This window comes from Anabrus simplex, chromosome 6 (genome assembly GCF_040414725.1).
Source record: "Anabrus simplex isolate iqAnaSimp1 chromosome 6, ASM4041472v1, whole genome shotgun sequence".
Taxonomy (NCBI): domain Eukaryota; kingdom Metazoa; phylum Arthropoda; class Insecta; order Orthoptera; family Tettigoniidae; genus Anabrus; species Anabrus simplex.
Genome location: NC_090270.1, coordinates 133,673,778 through 133,696,707, shown reverse-complemented (window position 1 = coordinate 133,696,707; position 22,930 = coordinate 133,673,778). Strand labels below are relative to the sequence as shown.

At 40.3% G+C, this 22,930-nt stretch overlaps 1 protein-coding gene across 1 annotated transcript in view; it reads left to right on the top strand.

Annotated features, from left to right (window-relative positions):
- Positions 1–22,930, top strand: part of Mettl3 (methyltransferase like 3) — a 144,217-nt gene that overhangs the window by 4,168 nt on the left and 117,119 nt on the right. Inside the window, exon 3 of the mRNA XM_067149938.2 lies at positions 18,073–18,286. Coding sequence (XP_067006039.2) covers positions 18,073–18,286 — 214 coding nt within the window. The remainder of the gene's footprint in view (positions 1–18,072; positions 18,287–22,930) is intronic.

The window sequence follows — 22,930 nt, the reverse complement described above, 5'->3', positions numbered from 1 at the left end:
ACAACTCTGGAACAACTGACCCGTGCAGTGTAGCAAGCATGGGCCACAATTCCTCAGGAAGCAATCCAGGGCCTTATTGACTCCATGCCTCGATGAATTCATCAATGTATTGCAGCTCGTGGTGGGCACATCCTGTATTGACTGTTGTCCAAACTTGCGGTCAGAGGGATCTGAAAGTGTAATCATCGAAGCACAACCGAACACTCGTCCTGCTTGTTCAATTGCAGCTATGTAGCACCACTCCTTCTGGGTGTTGCAATTTCCATTTTCTTAGGTGTATCTCATGAAATTAAATCCACTGGCATTGGGAATACTTATTGGAAGTATGGATGATTAAGTTATAAAAGTAAATATACTTTTTTGGCGGGCTGATGGGTTCATGACATTCATAATGAATTTTTTCTACTCGTTTAACACTTCACGAACACATCAAAGGTTTTCTGCAACGCAAGCATGGGAAAGGGCTAGGATTGGGAAGGTAGTGGCTGTGGCCTTATTTACAGTGTGGCCTGGTGTGAAAATGTGAAACCATCTTCAGGTCTGCTGACCTTGGGATTCAACCCTCTATCTCTCGAATGCAAGTTCGCAGCTGCATGTCACTAACATAATGAATACCGGTACATCTCTCCTGTACAAGTAATACAAGGTAAGATTTCCGTTATTTACCTTTTGCTGTAATGTCATTTGGGAAGAAACTGTTTTGAGATTTTAGGCCTATATGGATACAGAGGATGCTTTCCATTTGTTGCAGCCACAGTTTTCTCCTGGCACATAGTTTTGTCTTGGCATGCTGAAACTTTCCTTCTATTCAAAGTTGGAGCTATTTCAACCAGTCATACTTTGCCGGTTAGTGTTCGTCTGCGACAGCCTGTAACAGTTCTACAGAGTAATTTGGCATGCATGGACCAGCACCGTACAGGGATTCTTATTCACCAGCTGAGAAACTTTAAAGACAAAGCAGTTGTCTGCAAATTTTGTGGTTGTGCACCTCATCCTGAGGGGCTGCCAGGCCGAGGCGGTAAAGGCGTGCTCAGTTCGCCCAGAAGGACATGGGTTCGAATCCCCATCTGGAAGTTGTAAATGAAAATATTTGTAAAATCCTCCTTATGTATTGATAAGGAGGATTTTATAAATATTACGGAATGAGATTTATAACTTGCAATGGAAGTTGTAAAATTTAAGAAACAAGATTTCCACTTCTGGAGGTGCACATGGCCCTGAGGTTCACGCAGCCTACACCAAAAATGAGTACCAGGTTAATTCCTGGGGGCAAAGGCGGCCGGGCGTAGAGCTAACCACTCTACCCCATCAAGTGCCGAGCTTGTGGATAGTGGAAGCCTTTACCTTCTACCCCTCGAAGGGCCTTCATGGCCTGTACGGAGATGACTTTGCTTTGCTTTGCACCCCATCCTGAACTGACTATCTTGCATAGTGTATTGTTATGTGCAGCAACTGTCTGTTTTGTTTTTTTGTACATGAGGCTATGATCAAGTGTTCCTATAGGATATTTTTGGAGAAAGATATGTTTCATTACGGCACTTCCCAGGAAATATCAAGCTGTCACCTTCCTCACTTTTTGGTAAAATTCTTGAATGAGAGGTGGTTCTAGCATTCACTGGAAGCTACTCCTTTTGACCCTTCATGATATTTAAAGGGCAGGAAAATGGTACCAAAATAGTGTGTTTACATGCATATGAGTTTGCATAGTCATATGCATGTGTTCATGCCAGCCAATGTTGATCGACAGGTGAGTTAATACAGTTGTTTTGTGTTATTTCAGTAACAGTAATGGCAAAGATGAAGGTACATGAGCCTAACGGCATGGCCAACTCGCTTAGTATATTTATTCAGTAGTACTAGATGGAGGCACACAGACTAGGTAATTTCTTAAAGGGCCTCCTTGACATAGCCATAAACCCACAAACATGTAAACCATTTATACCATATCAATAATGTATCATAGGTAACAGAAAGCAGTAAATCATAAGTTGACTAAAAAGTCAATGTAAACAAAATGGAATGCTTATACCATGAGTACTCACAAATAACTATGTAATGCTTCCTTTAAAATATTCAAAAGAAGAAAGGCAGGTCTATGGATTAAAAAAGAGAAAGTGTACTAGACAATATGTTTCAGATATGCAATAAATAAGTATGAATAAAATGAAAGTTTATAATTCTAGCAATATGTACACCAGCATAAAAAAGTTTGAACTAATATTAAGAAAACTCCTGTTCCTGTTATTTGAAAGATTGCAGATTGGTGTTATTTCACATAACAAATATTTAAAATTAAAATACAAAAATAGACATGCATAATACATAAACTGACACACTATAAAACAGTTTATGCTTCAAATTATGAAAGACACTGTCTTTTAAAGCTATACTGTTCAAGCTCTTTGCTCATCTGTGTTTCTCCCTTTGTTCTAATTACTGCTTGGCAAATTTGTGGTATTGTTCTGGTTAGTTTTTCCAACATCTCTGTGGTTATAGTTCTCCATGCCTGCAAAAATCATTGCAGGGGTCTTCACGACTGTTGACTGAAGATTGTTTTGGTGTACAGTCAAGGCGATCCCACAACAGCTCAGTAGGTAGGTGATAAATCGGGTGACTAGGAGGATCACGTCCTTACTTGTAGAATTCTTGATGATTTTTATTTCTTACATACTTCTTGTACAGCTTTGTCTTGTGTTTTGTGTCATCCTTCTGCTCCAGAACAAACCCTCTTCAAATAAGTTGAGTTCCAGATGGTACTGCATTGCTCGATAGAATGCGATGGTACTGCTCCTTTTTCAAGATACCTTCTATTCTCACCAAATCTTCCCCTGTGGGTGGGGGCGGTAGAATAACACCCACGGTATCCCCTGCCTGTCGTAAGAGGCGACTAAAAGGGGCCCCAGGGGCTCTGAACTTTGGAGCGTGGGTTGGCGACCACGGGTCCCTCAGCTGAGTCCTGGCATTGCTTCCACTTACTTGTGCCAGGCTCCTCACTTTCATCTATCCTATCCGAGCTCTCTTGGTCAGCTCTTGTTCTTTTCCGACCCCAACGCTATTAGGTTTGCGAGGGCTAGGGAGTCTTTCATTTTCACGCCCTCCGTGGCCCTTGTCTTCCTTTGGCCGATATCTTCATTTTTCGAAGTGTCGGACCCCTTCCATATTTTCCGTCTGATTTCCTCTTAAAACAATAATCACCACCACCACCTCTCACCAAATCTCCTGCCTTAATGTTTCCAAAACAACCCCAAACCATAACACTACCATCTCAATCGATGCTTCACAGTTGGTGTTAGACAACATTGTAGCATTCTTTCTCCTGCACAATGGAAGACGTACTGATGATGACTTGACCCAAACTTTTGAAATTTTGACTCATTAGTCCATAGCACAAGCGTTGTCTGGCCCATTGAAGTCTCTTGAGATTTATGTTTGCTTGTTAAAAGAGGCTTTTTGGTACATACGTGTCTACACAACCCAACATCACGTAAATGATATTTCACAGTTGACACTGATGCTGATTGTTCTTTAGTGCTGTTGATTTTCATTCATTCATTCATTCATTCATTCATTCATTTCAGTGCAGATTCCATAGCTGTAAACCTTTTGTTACACTTGCTGAAGATCACAGTTTGTTTAACTTTGACAGCAGATGTTCTTCTAGGATGTCCACTACACATTCAATATTTGTGAGTGTCTGTCTCTTGTCTTCGCTTCAAAGCAGAGCAAATGCCAAATTTAGTAATCCTTAATTTTGCATCATTCAGCGGTTTGACCAACCAGCTTTCTTGTTGCTATAGCTATCACAACATGTGAACATGTACAAGGAAACCGACTTTGTTGATGCGAATTATGCGCTCGGGCTAATGGTGGTCACATTGAACACCTTTTGTAAATTGAGCACCTGATTTCCATTTTGAATCAGTGAGGAAATTTCTGATTTCTACTAATTTACTTCTTTTTGGAATTCTCTTCAGAAAATTGTAGAAACAAATACTCACACAACATAAGTACCTAATTTTTAAATGTACTTATACTGTACATTTATTTGTTTAACAGGCATCAGTTACTGGGATGAAACTTTCTCTAAAGCACAACTATTTTTATGTGATCAAATTTAAGTCTAGGCCCTTTTTAAATCTCGTTGTATAGACTTGCCAGCTTATTACTGAAACAATCTTGTCATACACTTTGCTTGGTTAATATCACTTCAGTTTTCATTATCCATAGTTTTTTTTTTAAATTTTATTTTATGAATTTGTAGGGACTTTTCCTATACAGTGAGATTTGGATTCTTGCATGGCAGAGTCACTGGAACATTCTGTATGTTCGTGATAAAGGTATGATGAACAGGTCATTGATCGTTGAAATAGCTGTAATGAATTCTTTCAATACAGAATTGTACATAGGTTGCTGCCTTTAGAGAACTCAAACAACAGTCAGTTTGAACGTAATAATACTGTTTTCTGTTATACATCTGTCCTAAATGCTAGCTCTTAACAAAAGCCGGGGTGTTAGAATTTTGTCCCACAGGAGTTCTTTAATGTGCCAGAAGCCAATGACACGGATCTGTTACCTTTGAAATACCCTTTAAAGGGCACTTACCTGAGCTGGAACTTGGGCCTACAATGACGACAACTAACCAGCTGAGCCACTCAGGGCGGTAGTGAGGTTGATGGATGAGATTTATCCTGTACTAATTAAAAACCCAGAACACCCTTTACTAATGATGGGCGAATGATATGCAAGTTCAAGCTGGCCTGATACGCTACGTAGGCTCGATATGTTATCGAACCTGTTCGAACTGTCAGGCAACCCCTACACATAATCTATGTGGAGCGCTGATGGACCAGTTGTCGTATTAGACTACTACACTCAGTATATTTATGTGTGTGGGGTGGTGAACACAATGTTCTCTGTGAAGGGAAAGAGCATTTGTTTATAGTCTATCAGGTAGTATGAACAACAGATAGTTAAAAGCAATTTTATTGTGAGCTATTTATTTCGTTAATATTTAACTTTGCATTTCACATTTTGTCTGCTCTTCAGAAATGCTTTTCTTTATAACTTTGTCCTGTTTTGCAAGCATAATGTTGTTAATCATTACTTTCAAGTAGTGATAGTTAACATGTTTTTTGTATGCTACGGGTTATTATTTTCTCATTAATAATTATTAATAATATATTATACGAACTTGTTATTACTTCAGACAGAGCAGACAATGACCAGTAGGAAAAGGTCCTGGACTTGGGACTACTTTGAAGAGCTTCCAGACAAACAAGTAAAATACACATGATGTGATAAAATATTAAAAAAACGATAGTAAAAATACATCGGTCCACCTCTGGTTAGTGGTTAGTGTGATTAGATGCCACCCCCGGAGGCCCAGGTTCAATTCCCGGCTCTACCACGAAATTTAAAAAGTGGTACGAGGGCTGGAACGGGGTCCACTCAGCCTCAGGAGGTCAGCTGAGTAGAGGTGGGTTCGATTCCCACCTCAGCCACCCTGGAAGTGGTTTTCCGTGGTTTCCCGCTTCTCCAAGCAAATGCCGGGATTGTACCTAACTTAACGCCACGGCCGCTTCCTTCCCTCTTCCTTGTCTATCTCTTTGATTCTTCCCATCCCCCCCGCAAGGCCCCTGTTCAGCATTGCAGGTGAGGCCGCCTGGGCGAGGTACTTGTCATCCTCCCAGTTGTACCCCCAACCCAGAATCTGAAGCTCCAGGACACTGCCCTTGAGGCGGTAGAGGTAGGATCCCTCGCTGAATCCAAGGGAAAAACTGACCCTGGAGGGTAAACAGATTAAGAAGGAGAAGGAAAATACATCAACGATGATAGGAAAAATTCATTATGTTCGTTCTTCGTCGAATGAAACCATTCCAAATGAGGGGGAGATATTTCTACCTAAAACAACATCGACATATGCAGGTAAAATATCCTTAATAGGCTCCTTTTTTATTTTTCATGAATAGCACAGTGGATGGCCGCTCACATTAGAATGGTGAAGGGCTCAGAATGTCTGCCTGGACAGGGTCTACAAAGTTACTCTATTGTTGACGTACACAGTTTGTACCGATTTTAAGTGCATAAGCAATACGTTATGAAACCATCAATTTATTCATTGATTGGCAACTCATCCGGCTCTGTGGTGTAGTGGTTAGTGTGATTAGCTGCCACCCCTGGAGGCCTGGGTTCGATTCCCGGCTCTGCCACGAAATTTGAAAATTGGTACGAGGGGTAAAACGGGGCCCACTCCGCCTTGGGAGGTCGACGGAGTAGAGGTGGGTTCGAATCCCACCTCAGCCATCCTGGAAATTGTTTTCTGTGGTTTCCCACTTCTCCAGGCAAATGCCGGGATGGTACCTAACTTAAGGCCACGGCCGCTTCTTTCCCTCTTCCTTGTCTATCCCTTTGATTCTTCCCATCCCCTCGCAAGGCCCCTGTTCAGCATAGCAGGTGAGGCCGCCTGGGCGAGGTACTTGTCATCCCCCCAGTTGTATCCCTGACCCAGAATCTGAAGGTCCAGGAAACTGCCCTTGAGGCGGTAGAGGTAGGATCCCTCGCTGAGTCCGAGGGACAAACCAACCCTGGAGGGTAAACAAACTAAGAATGGAAATATAATAATAATAATAATAATAATAATAATAATAAAACCAGCTCAGTAGCTCCAGTCACTTAAGTGCAGCCAGTATCCAGTATTTGGGAGATAGTGGGTTCGAACCCCACCGTCGGCAGCCCTGAAGATGGTTTTCTGTAGTTTCCCATCTTCACACCAGGCAAATGCTGGGGTTGTACCGTAATTGAAGCCACGGCCCTTCCTTCCCACGTCTAGCCCTGTCCTATCCCAGTGTCGCCATAAGACCTATCTGTGTTGGAGCGAAGTAAAAGCAAATTGTAAATAATTGTCTAGTAGTTACCAATAAAAGTAGGCTACACAATAATAATAGTAATAATATAGATTATTACCCCCGCCCACCATCCCTGATGTGCCTCTGACTTCTGGCCAGGGGGTAATAGTGTCAAGGATAGCAACAAAAGTATGTTCCTTGCATATAGGCCTATACAAATAATGTTGCCGCAACATTGTAAGAAGAACTTGTTGTAATGCGTCGTCTTTGTACTGTACATTCAAATGAAGTTCTGGAGGCAGTCTGTATATTCTGGGGAGGCATTTGCAATGAATCGTCACACATACACAGATTTTGGCTGTCTCCAAATTTTAAATACATTTTGAAGGGATTATACGCTCAAACTATACGGAAGTGCTCAGCAAACACAGGACAAGGCGGTATCTCCTAGCTCAGTAATCTAACACAGCCTTCTTGAGGTTTCTGGCTGATAACAAGCAAGCTGCTAGGTCGCTGCGCGCCCAAAAGCTCGAACTTGTTTGAACTCTGACGTCATCTGTTCAAGCAGTTCTTGCCGGGCTCAAGCACATCGCTACCCTTTACGAGTTTCAGCTATAAACCAAGAAGAGCAACACAACACCAACAGCTGTAAAAATGGCATTACTCATTATTACCGGAATTAAATTCACAGTGGGGGCTGGAGATCACGGAGAATACTGTCCTGCCTCCGCTTTGTCCACCACGAATTTCACGCGAACAGACTGACATTTGAACTTGGGTTGCAGTGTTGAAAGGCCGATGTCTAACCGTCTGATCAATCTCTTAACTCTCAATACAGTGAGGAGCTTTATTTTATGTTATCCTTTCCCCCTCTGTATAGTGAAGGTCTTTATTCCATCTTGGCCGCTGAGTGTAAGGTCATATTAATGTCTTTCTACCCTCTCCCCTTAGTAATTAGCGGTTTGCTCTGCATCAAACTAATCTATATTCATGTTAAGTAGTATTTCTCACCCATAGATTATGTATTAGTTCGTTTACATAATCAAATTGTGAACTTAAATCGCAATATAGTCGTCTGACAGCCATTATGATTACAGTATCTACACTGACTGAGCAAACGTCATGGGATAGCGGAGCACTGATGCCCAGGTGTGCTGTCTGCGTACCACACACCCCCTGTGCCAGCGGCAGCTGTATAGGAGACCTTGTGAGCAGTGGCTGTGCATGTGACAGGTGTAACATGGAACGTCGTCGTGAGCTGACACTGTTCGAACGGGGTATGTTGGTCAATGCCCGACAGATGGGAAGTGCGGTTTCGGAAGTGGTGTGGGAATTCAGCTTTACACGATCAACCGTGTCCAGGGTGTATCGTGAATGGTTGAATGCGGGTGTCACCGTCCACAACAGACGAACGACTGGCCATCCAGCCACCCTCGATAACCGTGACCGGCGACATCTGAGACGGATTGTCAGTAGTGACAGACGGGCAACCGTGCAACAGATCACAGCTCAATTCAACACAGGCCGTGCTAGACACGTCTCCTAGTGGACAATCCATAGGAACATGGGTTCTGTGGGGTATGGGAGCCGGCGCCGCACATGGGTGCCACTGTTAACCCAACGTTATCAGGCACAACAACACACATTTGTCGCCAGTCACCAGGGATGGACACTGGAACAATGGCGTAATGTGATATGATCGGACGAATCACGATTTCAACTGTACCATGCCGATGGGAGGCCCATGTATGGCGCAGAGCACATGAAGCGATGGATCCCGCCTGCCTCGAAGGTGTGGTCGAGGGCGCTGGTGTCTCTGTTATGGTCTGGGGTGCATTTTCCTGGTATGGAATGGGTCCCCTAGTTGTTCTGGAAGAGACATTGAATGGTACGCGGTATGTTTAGCTGCTCAGAGACCATCTCCACCCATTTTTGGCCTTCCAGTACCCAGACGGTTCTGCGGTGTTTCAAGATGATAACACGCCGCCACATCGCTCCCACGTTGCCCGGGAATGGTTCCAGGAACATGCAGCGGAGGTCCAACGACTGCCATGGCCACCCGGGAGCCCCAATATAAACCCTATCGAGCATATCTGGGATGTCCTGGAACGCAAGCTCCGTGCCACGGATCCTGCACCCACAAACAGACCAACATTGGCGGCCGCTCTGCAAACAGTTTAGTGTCAGCTGCGTCCAGAGGACTACCAGGGCCTTGTCGACTCACTTCCACGGCGTCTTACTGCAGTTTGCAGGCCAGACGAGGCCCCACACGCTATTAGGTGACTATCCCATGACATTTGCTAAGTCAGTGTACTAATCTTTCAAGTACCTGATGTCACTTTGGGAATTTTTCTTAACATCTGAAGCCGTCTCTTTTCAGATTTGACTCAGTTAATTTGGGTTAGGTTCTTCAGTCTGCCGAAACTAATTTTTAGTAATAAATGCATAAACTACCTGAAAAAAAAGAAAACATATGGTAACATTATTATACTTGAAGAAGAAACAACTTAAGTTCCGGCAGACTGAAGAACCTAACGGTTGTAAATTAACTTTGGGAACTGTTAACAGTGGTTGTGTAGGGACGCATGGCTAGTGTCCACTTGAAGCCATGGGCAGTGCTAATGCATTGTGAGAGACTTGGTCTTTTTGATCAAAATTGATGCCTGCCGTGCCATCAGATGTTGTAGATTTCAGTTCTCATAGTGAACATGAAATATTTGTCCTGAATGAATAAATTCATAATGTAATTGATCCATAAATTCATAATTCTAATGTAATTGATCTGTTATTGGAAATGACAAATTTTCCAGCTTACTCATTCTTGGTAACCAGCATTTCACCCCCGTGTGGCAATTTGGGCTCATCAGTTGGTAACTTGACACACCTACCAAGACACATGGCTAGTGCCCACTTGGAGCCACAGTCAGTGCCAATGAATTATGAGGGATTTGGCCTCTTTTATAAGAATTGATGCCTGCTAGGTCATCAGATGATGTAGATTTCAATTCCCATAGGGAACTTGAAATATTTGTTCTGAATGAGTAAATTTATAATTCCAGTGTAATTTTTCCGTTAATGGAAATTATAGATTTTCCAGCTAACTCATTTGTGGTTGCCAGCGTTTTGCCCAGGTGTGCCAATTTGGCTCCAAGTGGCTTACGTAGAAGCCTCCATCTGTATGTACTAGACATACATCTTGGTAGGTGACCTAGTTACCAACTGATATGGTATCACTTGTCAGCCAGTCTTGCGGGAGTATATTTTGATAGGCCAAGGGTGGCTTTTAGGAAGCAGGCTTTAACTTTCTCTATGGTGGATACATTATTCAACGGAAATTTAAGCGAGATGATCGCAATTTCATATGTTAGAATTGGCGTTACCTAGGCATAGAACAGGGTCATGGCTATTTCAGTTAATAGCTGTTGAATGCTCTGTATGTAGTATATCTTTATTTCATGCGTGCTTTGAAGGAATTTGATGTATGAAATTCTGGTAAAGGTAAACCATGCAACAATCTAGATTTTATTTTTAATGTGATGTCACTTATACAGCCCAAAGTCATTAGATTTGCTTCTTATTGCCCCATACATCATGAAGACAAGTAAGCAAATTTGTTTTGTTTCAAGGGTTGCGCCTGACTTGTCTGCTGTAACTCACAACATCATAGAGTATCTGAAGTGATTTGTCTTTCCTTTGCTGATGTTACCACTTTCATGGCCAATTACAGAAGAAGATTTTTGAACGGCTCTTAGAAAATTAGAAATTTAAAGAATAGAATCAGTCCTTCCACTTCTTCCTCAACCTGTATTAACTCTGTGGGGGAGATGTTGGAAGTGGTGATATTGTATGGTGAACGTTACAACAAAACTGTGATTATCAACAGTCTTAATGACAAGGAAGTGCCTTCAATTAAGATTTGCCATATCTGCAATTTCTACAAATTTATCAACAAATTTAAATTTCATTAAAACTAATGTTGAAAGTTTACCAAAAACCATAAAACATCAGAAATATTTCATGTAGCCATGATGAAGTCTTTAGAAGTGTTCAAAAATCTGTCACCTGGACATCTTATTGGAGGAGTAAAGGAAAAGTTTAACAGTGTTCTCCAGAAAATTTATGTTTATTCTGAAATATGTTCCATAAGAAATGATCTGGTTAATTCTGAACAACAAAATGGACAAGATACAAATTTTAAAGATGTGTTATATTTTAAATATGCATCCACCACTTCATGCTACATCGGAAGAAGTTTTTTGCGATATAATTTTGACAACCATCGTATGTATATTGTTCTGCACTGCAATAGCAATAATGGCAAAGGATGATGTATGTCTTCCTTCTCCTTCATTTTAAGGTAAATAGAATACATATAGAAGTATGTGTGAATTAGTTACATATGTTGAAAATTTGAAATTGGAGGTTTTAAATTTCATTGAAATATGGCTGCTAAACAGTTTATAAAACACTATCAGATAAAAGGATGACATATTTTAATATGCTAGTTGCAGCAGACACTGATCAGTGTACTCCCTAGGACCTTTTTAGTGGGCCCAGCTAGCATAACGTAGATATATGCTAGTTACATAACATTGCCGTGTGGTTAGGAGCGCGCAGCTATGAGCTTGCATCCGGGAGATTGTGAGTTCGAATCCCACTGTCGGCCACCCTGAAGATGGTTTTCCGTGGTTTCCCATTTTCACATCAGGCAAATGCTGGGGCTGTACCTTAATTAAAGTTGCAGCCGCTTCCTTCCCATTCCTAGGCCTCTCCTATCCCATCGTCGCTATAAGACCTATCTGTGTTGGTGCGACGTGAAGCAAAATAGAAAAAGAACGTTACATAATATTAATACAATTTTGAGTCATGTTCGAAATTAAAATGTAAATACTGTAAAACTGTTTATTTAAATGATAAATCTTTATTATTGTCAGAATAATAGCATCACTTAAATATTTAGCTTGAATATCACATAGTGTCGTGTGTGAGCAGTGTCTGAATTAGCGTGGAATCACATGCGAGTATTCGATTCTGCATGATGCCACTTCACAGCAACCGAGTGGTAAGCCCTGGTGTTACATGATTATGAAAGAGCATTAGAATACTAGAAGTTCAAAATACTCTGGTATGTCTTGTTCATAGATAGATAGATAGATAGATAGATAAATGTCTTTATTGGCGTATTTAAGGCCATTAAGCCTTCTCTTACACTAAACCAATTTGTACATAGAATCAAAGTTAACACTACCGTAATTAATACTAAATATAGCACAGTTAAAGACAATCTAAATAGCCTACTTTGTAACAGAAATAAAATTCCACCCCAGTGAGATAAACATACTTACTATAATAATAATAATAATAATAATAATAATAATAATAATAATAGCTAGTGGTAATAATGTACTAGTACCATCAGTAAAATACTAGAAATGCACAGTTCATTCATATCCTGCTGTACCTTTTAATGCTCTTTTAAATGACTTTGTGGTTGGTATTCCTCTGACGTCATCCAGTATACGATTCCATTCTCGGGGGCAAACACAGAAAATGAGTTATTATATGTGGCAGTTCGATGATGAGGAATGACGAGCAGGTTTGATGTTTGAGCCCTTGTATCTCTGTTATTCACATTTGAGAAATAATGAAAACGCGAAGAAAGGTAAGATGGGGAAGATGTAGTAAGGACTTGGTGGAGGAAAGACAGAGTATGATGATTATGGCGAACGTGGAGTCGCGACCACTCTAGTTCTAGGAAAGATGATGACACGTGGTCATATTTTCTTAGATTGCATATATACCTCACACATGCATTTTGAGCACGTTGTAGCCTTAAGGACAACAGTGGTCTCACATCATTGAAAACAACATCGCAATAGTCGAAATGTGGCATTACAAGAGCCTCGATTAATTTCTGCTTAAGCTTTATAGGAAATATATATTTATATAGAGAATGAAGAGCAGAGAAAACCTTTTAGCAGATATGTAAGGTATGTCCAGACCAAGTCATGCGTTCGTCCATGATAACGCCGAGGTTCTTCACTTGTGGTACAAAAGGAATTGCAACATTCTGAAGGATTACTCTTGTCAGTGGAAGTTTATTAATACTTGCCATTTGATTTTGATGGCCAAGAAGGATTACTTGTGACTTTGTAGGGTTCAGTTACAGGCCGTGGGCAGCAGACCATTCACTAACAGTAAGTCAATGTTTAGTGAGTCTATATTTTCCTGAAGGTCTTGTGCTGTAGAGTCTGTGGAGAGTTGAAGGTCATCAGCGTACATGTGGTATTTGCAGTGTCTTAAATTCAATGATATGTCATTCACAAAGAGTGCAAAAAGAAGAGGTCCAAGTACAGAGCCCTGAGGGACTCCTCTATTCACATGGTGCCATGAGGAAACTATTCCATTATTACCTTTCACATATTGCTGACATCTGTGAAGATAGGAATGCATCCAAGCAATCGTACTCTGAGAAAAATGTAGAGCCTTCAGTTTTACAAGTAATATGCCAATGTCTACGCTGTCAAAAGCTTTGCTGTAATCTAGTAGTACTAGAACTGTGACTCATCCTCTGTCTATTTCTTGTCAGCGTCCTCAGTCACTTTGAGTAAGGCTGTAGTTGTACTATGTCCTTTTCGGAAACCAGACTGGAAAGGATTAAGGAGATTGTGCTTTTGAAGGTACTCTGATATTTGTGTATGGACAACATATTCTGAGATTTTAGATAAGGCTGATAAAGTACAGACTGGATGATAGTCTCCCTCGTTCGAAGGCATTTGACTTTTCGGAAGAGGTAGCACAATAGCCTTCTTCCAGAGAGTTGGATATGTGGAGTATAGAAGAGAGAAATTGATTATATGGGTTAAGGTTGGTAATATAAAATCAAGAATTAGTTTGACCATCTCGGTGCCAATGTCATCGATTCCTTTAGCTTTCATGCTTATCCTAAGGACTGCTTTTCTGACTTGGAGGGGTGTCACGTAACTGAAATAGAATTTATCTCTGTCAGGGGTGGGGGTGTATTGTAATGGTTCATAAGTTTCAATTTGTCGACAGGTCGTACTGCGGAGGAACTAGCAATAAAGTCATTTAACCACGGGGAGGGTCTTTTAGATATTCTCGCTCGCCGTTTTGAGGCATGCTTGTCAAATAGTTCCGCTACTTTGCTGTTAAAGGTGACTTTGCTGTCTAGTTGTTATAGGTCATTATGTTATGCCAGGGTATGTTGCTTGCATCCTCGAAGAGTCTATCTTTATTTATGTGTTTCAATGGTCGATAGGTAATAAATTTCTGGGAGCGTTTCGGTGGCCGGAGGTTATACGAGATGTATATTGCGCGTCATGTGCAGAAATACCAGATACAGAGGTTTGAGCAACATTGAGAACTCTGTCTGAATTGTTGGTAACTGTAAGATCTAACAGTGTGTGCGAATGAGATGTGTGGTGAGTTGGAGAGAGAGACAAGGTGTCCATATTATGGGCTTGAAACAATGTTTTAAGTCGCGTGGTCTCGGGGGAAGTTACGTCATTTAAGCCCGTATTAAAATCTCCCATAATTATTGTGTGAGGGTAGTCTGGCAGCAGTTAAGTCAGCTTCAAAATCTTCTAAGTGGCCTGTATTCGGAGGTTTGTAAACTACTCCTATAAGGGCTTTAATCCCGTTCGCTGTTATTTCTACAAACATGTATTCTGGTTTCCTCTCATACCTGCCTGGTGAATGACCAAACATTTTGGGTTTGAGGCTGGTTAAGAAATAGCCACATGCTTGTGGGTGCGGTCATTTCTCAGAAGCGAGTAGCCTTCAAGTTGACACAGAGAAGACGGGCTCTTATCTGTTAACCATGACTCAGACACTAGTAGGATATGGAAAACAACTGGGCTGAATATTTCTGTAAGCTCATCCATTCGATTGGCAGCTAATAAAATGTTAGCGGTACCTTGGTCAGGGTTGGAAATAGAGGGGGGTGGGGGCGGGGGGGAAGCGGGGACAGCGGAAGGAAAGGAGAGGGTAGATGGCCTGGTGGCTGCTGAGATAGACAGGTGACGTCAGAGGATTGTGCATTGTGACTCGTGTTAGTAACCAACTTGGTAGAATGTAAATCACCAAAATAGATAAATAAACACGAGGGGCTAGGAGGAAATTATCGTTAACTGAAGTACAAGGGTGCAGGTAATGAATCAACTGTGCATAAAATTACCTAATCTTTTTAAAGTACAACTAAATTAGGGGTGTCTAGTCTAAAAATAATGAAGTATATATTACTGGTAAAGTAATGAAAACCGGGCGAGTTGGCCGTGCGTGTAGAGGCGCGCGGCTCTGAGCTTGCATCCGGGAGATAGTAGGTTCGAATCCCACTATCGGCAGCCCTGAAAATGGTTTTCCGTGGTTTCCCATTTTCACACCAGGCAAATGCTGGGGTTGTACCATAATTAAGGCCACGGCCGCTTCCTTCCAACTCCTAGGCCTTCCCTATCCCATTGTCGCCATAAGACCTATCTGTGTCGGTGCGACGTAAAGCCCCTAGCAAAAAAAAAAAAAAAAAAAAGTAATGAAACTATTTAAAATAAAAATTAAAAAATTAAAAATTAAAATAAAAAATGTTACATTAATAATAATCATAAAAAATAAGAACTCAGATACACATATTTAGTTAAATTCAAAGGTTAATTAAAATTAAAAATAAAGTGTTACGAATAGGAAAGGTATATACAAATATAGTAATACTGAAATATCAACGTTACAGTTCAGAATAGTGGGCACCGGAGTTTCATAACTACGGAAAATAATGTTATCTTAATATTTACAATGTAATGCGTTCCATCCGTGTTGCTCGGATTTTGCTGCCATCTGTGCAGTCCTTGGTCCACACGTTACATAGTCCGTGGAGCTCCACTGCTGCACGAAAGATACTCAGATGGCAGGTCATCAGATCTTCCCGGATGGTGACCCCACTCCCTTTAAGCTTCCTCTTGTTATGAAACAGTCTGCTGCGGTCTCTGTATTACACAAATTTAACTATTACCGGGCGAGGTTTCTGCCCCGCCTTCGGACCACCATGGTGGCTGCACAAAATATCGGCTAACTAAATGTCAGCTCCTATTTTTCGTGCAAAATCCAGTACAAGTTGGTCAGTGTCTACCCCTTCAGTCTCAGGCACACCAAACACTTGCAGATTGTCTCTCCTCTGGTACTGCTCGAGGTTATCAGTCCGAGAGATAATTTCTTCCTTAGACGATGTCCTTAGCTTCTCCAAGCTTTGCCTCAATTGTTCAATTCACTGTCCTGTAAACTGAGTTGTTTTCTAAGTTCCTTATTCAAAGTCTTTAACCAGACAGTGCCTTCTCCACTCTATTTAAAATTTGAGTTTCTAAGCTGGCTGCAACCACATCAGCTAGCACCTTTGCTACGTTCAGCTCCTGGAGTACGCGCCGAATGGTGCCCTCCACACTAGGGTTGGCAGCACTTCCTCTGGGCTTGGATACAGGCATGACGCTACTTCACAAGGCAATCAATAATTTAAAGATAAGTATGAAACTGCAGCTTTTTCGTACAAGGTACTTAGCTATTGGTTAAACACACTTCACACATGGCACATAAGCACAGTTTCAATGCACACACCACTGTTTTACCCCTCCTATTTTTACTTTTTCTGAGAGCCTCACAACTCACGTGTTAGCCACGCTGGAACATGGAAAATAGTTCAATTTTGCAGTTAATGTTTACCTGTCTGATATTATTATTAATACCCTGAGGGGAATATATTGAAATTTTATTAATTTTTTATATAGTATTCCCCGCCCGGCTACTCATTCCTGCCACCTGGCTGATGAAAATTTCTGGGGAGAACACTGCTGACTAAACAAAAGTTCATAGCACTACACATCCTCAACCTGCCCTCTGTTTCTACAATGCCATGTCTCATCCAGTAGCTTGCATGTAAATGCTGTTGGGGTTTTCTTGAGAGCTGTTCTCTGAACCTTCAAGTTTGTAGGTATCTGTAGCCAGACTAATCAAAGTGGTATACACTGTTTGGACATTACTCACCCGTGGCTAGATCACCATAATCTCTGATCTTGAATTAATTCTAAGCCTAAATTTCTGGAATTTGTTTAATATCATCATAAATTATTTGATTTTAAAAGCAATGCATGTAGGGAGTATCACACTAGGCTGGTTTTCCTAAAATTTCAAATGAATGTGGAGTTACTGTATTTCTATAGACTTTTTCTCTTCCCTCTAGTGATATTTCTTCTTTTTTTCTTCTTCTTCTTCCTCTTGTTCTTTCCGTTAGCTAATGATTCAACAAGTGTGACCTTGAAGCCAATGCACTGCTGTGAATACCCCTAGATTACAAACTTAACATACAGTTTTCCAGGTCTGACGATTAAGGACTTCATGTCTGCCATTGAGAAGGCTATGCCTTTGTTTTTCGAGGTTATTCTCGATGTGCTTTGCCCAGGTTTTCTTGGGAGCCATTCTCTGAACCTTCCAGTGTGCAATTCTCTGTTGCCAGACTAATCAAACACTGTTTGGACATTTCGCACGCATGGCCGAATCACCATAATCTCTTATCTTGAATTCGTTTTTCAATCATCGGTTGTTTGGTTTTCACACTTTAGTCTGATGGCAACAGTGATGTTTATGTACATGTGGATGTGCACACACTCTCTCTGCCTTGTTTCCCTCACGATATAGGCCTACACTCTAAAATAAAACGTGCATGCCGAAATTAAATCTTACACTTTATGTGTCACTTTGCTTGTCTTACAGAGTATTATCCTTCAAAAAGGCCTATAGTTTGCCATTCCACATGAATTCACTGTTGTTATTTTGATGTTTGTGTTACCCAGCATTATGACATTGAAGTGACACCTACTGTCCGAGATTTCAAACCAATTTTCTGAGTATGTACTGAATAACAAGTCATTAAATGGCATTTTATGATAAAAGGTTGTATGAATTTGTTTAAGATCTCGATAGATTATTTGATAATAAACGCGATGCATGTAGTCTCAGAATGATGGTACGTATACAGACTGAAACTAGAGACAATCTGAAGAACTTCTTTGACAAAGTATTAACATCTAGGGGGGGAAAAAAACAGCACTTGTAAAATATATTCTTAGAACTTTTACATTGTATTTCTTTTCTCAAATAAATACAGAAAATTAGATGTGTAAGCCTGATTACTACAACAGTATGAATTGTCATGTTATTTTCTTTGCAGATGATGTCGAAGAAGCAGAACAGAAGGCTGATCCTATTAAACCAGATCCTGAGATTGAGAGGCAATTGTTACGGTGTTTATGTGAAGTTTCAGTTACACTTCCTGCAAGTTCTATGGAATTGGCCTCAGCTGTGGGCAAGCAGCTGAATAAGAGTGTTTCCCATCTAGCTGTTACTAATCTCTTACAGAAATTTGCCACCCAACAGTTAATAAGGTATGTTAGAGAATTTTTACAATGACTAGATGGCTGACCTTGCTTTTTATTTTTAAAAAAAAAAAAAACATAATTGTACTCTGTTAAGAACACAAATATGTATCAACAATGCTTAGGATGAATGGAGAATCCCGTCTTCCAATATTTGTTTTTTATTGCTAGTTTATGTATTTATGTAACATAATCCAGCTTAAAATCTAATTACAATATTAAAAAGTACATGTTTCATTCCTAATGTGGAACATCTTCAGCTAAAAAAGATACAAAAAGTGGCATAAAAGAAATAGAAAACACTTATGATGATGATGATGATGATGATGATGATGATGATGATGATGATGATGATGATGATAAGATAAAATGTTCCTTCACTTACTTGTTGAGGTTTTAACCCAACATGAAGGAACATTTAATCTTATTATTATCATCATAAGTGTTTTTAGTTTGTTTAAGCCAATGTTTGTATCTTTTTTACCTAAAGATGTTCCACATGAAATGAAACATGTCGTCGTTGCGGGAACAAAACCTCCTATGTGATAATACTTTTGGAGTTATACTGACCCGCAGAACATATATTATGAAGAGCGAAAATGCCTTGACAGTATTCACACAATATTGAACCTTAGATGACAGAACCCTACTGGCCAAATTTCTAAACTAAAATGTTTCACATAGGAGGTTTCGTCCCGGCTGCGATGATGTTCGTTTTAATATTGTAATTAGATTTTAAGCTGGATTACATACATACATAGACTAGCAATAAAAAACAAGTAAGTATTGGAAGGTGGGATTCTCCATTCAACCTAACCATAGTTGAGTTGATGCCAGTACGGGACAAAAAATGAGATGTATAAAGTTGACAAAAATGTATGCTAAAAACAAGATTGTGCCCAAAATATATGGTTGGGTACTAAGGTTGATGGTAAATCCTTAGTATTGGAAGATAATCTGTAGTTAGGAGAGCTCAGCAAGAGATTCTTGGTGAAAGAGGAGAAAGTGCTAATAATGTATGCACTTTCAAGTGCTGCTTGCGTTGCATCCTTGTCAACCATGCTATGTTGTGAGTGTATATTTTTGGAAAACCAGCCTAGTGTGACATCCCTGAAAACTACTTCTTCTTCTTCTTCTTCTTCTTCTTCTTCTGTTGGCTTGTGGATCAAGGACCTCTACAGTAGTCTATCCACCACTCTTTTCCTTCAATATTTCTTCTACTTTTACTCCTCTCTTCTCAATACTCTCCTTCACAGAATCCATCCACCTCTTTCTGAGCATTCCCTGGTGTCTGCCTCGTATTATTTTCGTTGTAAATACTCGCTTTGAAATTCAAAATCTATCTTCTTCCATTCTTATCATGTGTCCATACCATTTCAGTTTACTTGTCTCTATCTTGTCTTGCAGTTTAGGGGATTCAGTTCTCACCCTAAGCACTGTTAATAATAATTTTGTGTGGCTATTTCTAGCTGAGTGCAGCCCTTGTAAGGCAAACCCTCTGATGAGGGTGGGCAGCATCTGCCATGTATAGGTAACTGCATGTTATTGTGGTGGAGGACAGTGTTATATGTGGTGTTTGAGTTGCAGGAATGTTGGGGACAGCACAAACACCCAGTCCCTGGGCCATTGGAATTAACCAATGAAGGTTAAAATCACCGACCCGGCTGGGAATTGAACCCGGGATACTCTGAACCAAAGGCCAGTACGCTGACCATTCAGCAACGAGCCAGACTTCCCTAAGCACTAACCATAGAAAATATGGTAAGAGAGGAGTAAGGGCAAGCTCATTGCAAGTTTAATTACAATTTTAATGTGGATTACACTGCTCATTGTACTCTTGCACATACTCCCATATTCTTAACCCACAGTATGTTTGGCCTGTATCATGCAGGAAATAGAATTTACCTGGCAGTAGCATGTCCTGTACATAGTATTTCTACATGAAAAAAATGATCATCATCATTATCTCTCCCTTCTTTTGCAAGCTGATTACTGCAGCTCAGACTTTAAAGTACTGGCTTTGTGAGCACAAATTTGCAGGCTTGATCTTGGATCATTCCAGTGGTATTTGAAAGTGCTCAAATACGTCAGCCTCTTGTTGATAGATATACAGGCACATAAAAGTAATTAGTGGGATGTAAAGCTAGTATCATCATCATTATTATTATTATTATTATTATTGTTGTTGTTGTTGTGGGATACCGTGGTTTACAGAGGTGAAAGAAGGTGCGGGCATGAATGGATGGATATTCGAAAATTGAAAGATTGATTTAAAACTTTAAAATTGGCAGTTTTATTTCTTTCCCCTTTTTCCTTTCCTCTTTTCAAATGTGAACTTTTAACAAAAACAATTCACTAAGCGAATAACAAAATCTCAGGTACATCAATAATCTCGAAAAGTAATATTATGAATTCATAGAACAATTAAACAATATTAATTAATAATATGAGCTTGAAGCTCCAACATTGACAATGTGACAAGAGCGACCACTACTCCATTCAATAATATCTCTTACAAAAGAACCTTAGCTCCACAAAATTATCGAGGAGACAACTCTCCGAACATTATAACATTTTAGCCTTCCAAAGGCACCATTCAACCTTTACATTAATAAGAAGAGCGTCTTTGCTCTCTAAATTTACACTTAGGAATCTTATTTCCAAAAATTGCCAGGATTATCAGTGGCACAACCTACATTTTACAAAATTTCAGTCATAATTACTCAGCAGTCTGGTATCTTTAACATGAAAAGGAATGGCATTGATTGTAACAGGGGTAGCACTTACCCTTTCTACAAGGCCTTTGGTAAAAACAAAAGGTTAACTTACTGGCCCAAAAACCAAAATGGAAAGGAGGCGATCTCTTGCACTCTTGAAGTTTACATTAAATGCATTTTTTTTGAAAAACCTAGTTGAGCTTGCGGCCCGACGTTACAGAGGCTAAGCCTGTACAACTGAGGTGACTAGATGGAGCAAATATTTCAGTTACAAAAATTACAACATAGAAAAAGTTACAAAATCATAATCACCTCAAAAGCCAGTTGAAAGGAAATTTGAGAGGGTATGCAACACCCCCAAACCATGGCAATGAATGACGTGCGTCATAGGGACGTGTGCACACAAGACAAAAATAAACAAGGAGTAAATGAAACCAAAACAGGAAATAACACACCAAAATAAAAGGAACCAAGGAAGAGTGCTGGAACCTACCCATAAAAAAGGATTGAGGAGGGGATCCTAGGAATCACGAGGCAATTCATCTCAGAATGACACCAGAATTTTCAAAAAATAAAAATATAATTAATAGTTACAACTATACACCAAATTTAAAATAAAATAAATATCTCTGAGGAATAAATGGAACTTGCAAAAAAACAAACACAACTTTAAGGAGTAAAATGAACATTCATTAAATACATGACTTAGATGTAAATAAAATAATATCCCTAATAAATAGTATCATTCTATCTGAAAAAAAAGAAACTCCCTAAGGGGGCCAACGGCTTCCGGTGAATGAGCCCCTTTGGGTGGGGTGATGGTCCCCACAGTGGAGGAAATGCCACTGGAATCCATTATGCAGCGTCTGTTCTCCAGGTTAGGGGCGGCTGCACAAGGCGTCTGTACTCCAGAGGAGCGGCCTCATTATCACCTCACTGGATCACATCCAAAGTTGTAATTCGGGACCTACTGTAGTCCCACAAAGGTGACACCTTGACAGTCAACCATGGAAGGTCTTTTAAGGAATACTCCACCGGCTGAACCAAGAGTTCAGAGAAGCCAGCATTCGGATAAGGTGGGCTGCCACCTGAAAGATACCGTGAAGTCAAAGGCACGGAAATACCCCAGTACCACATACACGAACGAGACAAAATCAAGAATCAAACCAAAGCAGATAACATAATTCTCTACACACAATATAAACTCACTCATGCAAACCGGTAAACTAAAAGTGATCACCGACATAATGGGCCAACACAAAATTCTTATCATGGTATTACAGGAAATTAGAAACACTGACCAGGATGCCTTGGAATCTCAAGGGTACAGACTTTATAAATGTATACCCGGGGAGAGAGTGATGAAGAATGTCCCACAATTTGGAACAGGATTTTTGGTCAGCCTTAAAATAATAAACTCAGTTCAAGAATTCAGATCACAGTCTCCACAACTCTCAATGCTCACCTTAAAGGCATCTAATAAAATCTGTACTATAATAAATGCCCATGCTCCCACTAATGATAAAAACAACTCCTCAAAAGACCAGAAGGAAACAGGAGAATTTTCGGGACCTATCGGACCAGACCATAGATAACATCCCCAAACGCCATATAAAATTATTAAGAGGCGACTTCAACGCTCAACCAGGCAGAGAAAGAAAATACCGTGACATCATCGGAGAATGGCCAGCACACAAGAAAACAATTGGAAATGGAGAGAGACTAGTTGACCTGTGTAGAAACCATAATTTAATCTCAAAATCTACATGTTTTAAGAGGAAACCTCAAAAACTCAAAACATGGAAACACCTGACTACACTAAAGGAGAATGGCAACTGGATCACATCTGCATGGACAAATACCACCACAAAGAGATCTATAACCGTCAAAGTCCTCCGAGGAATAGACACAGGTTCAGATCACTACGTAATTAAAA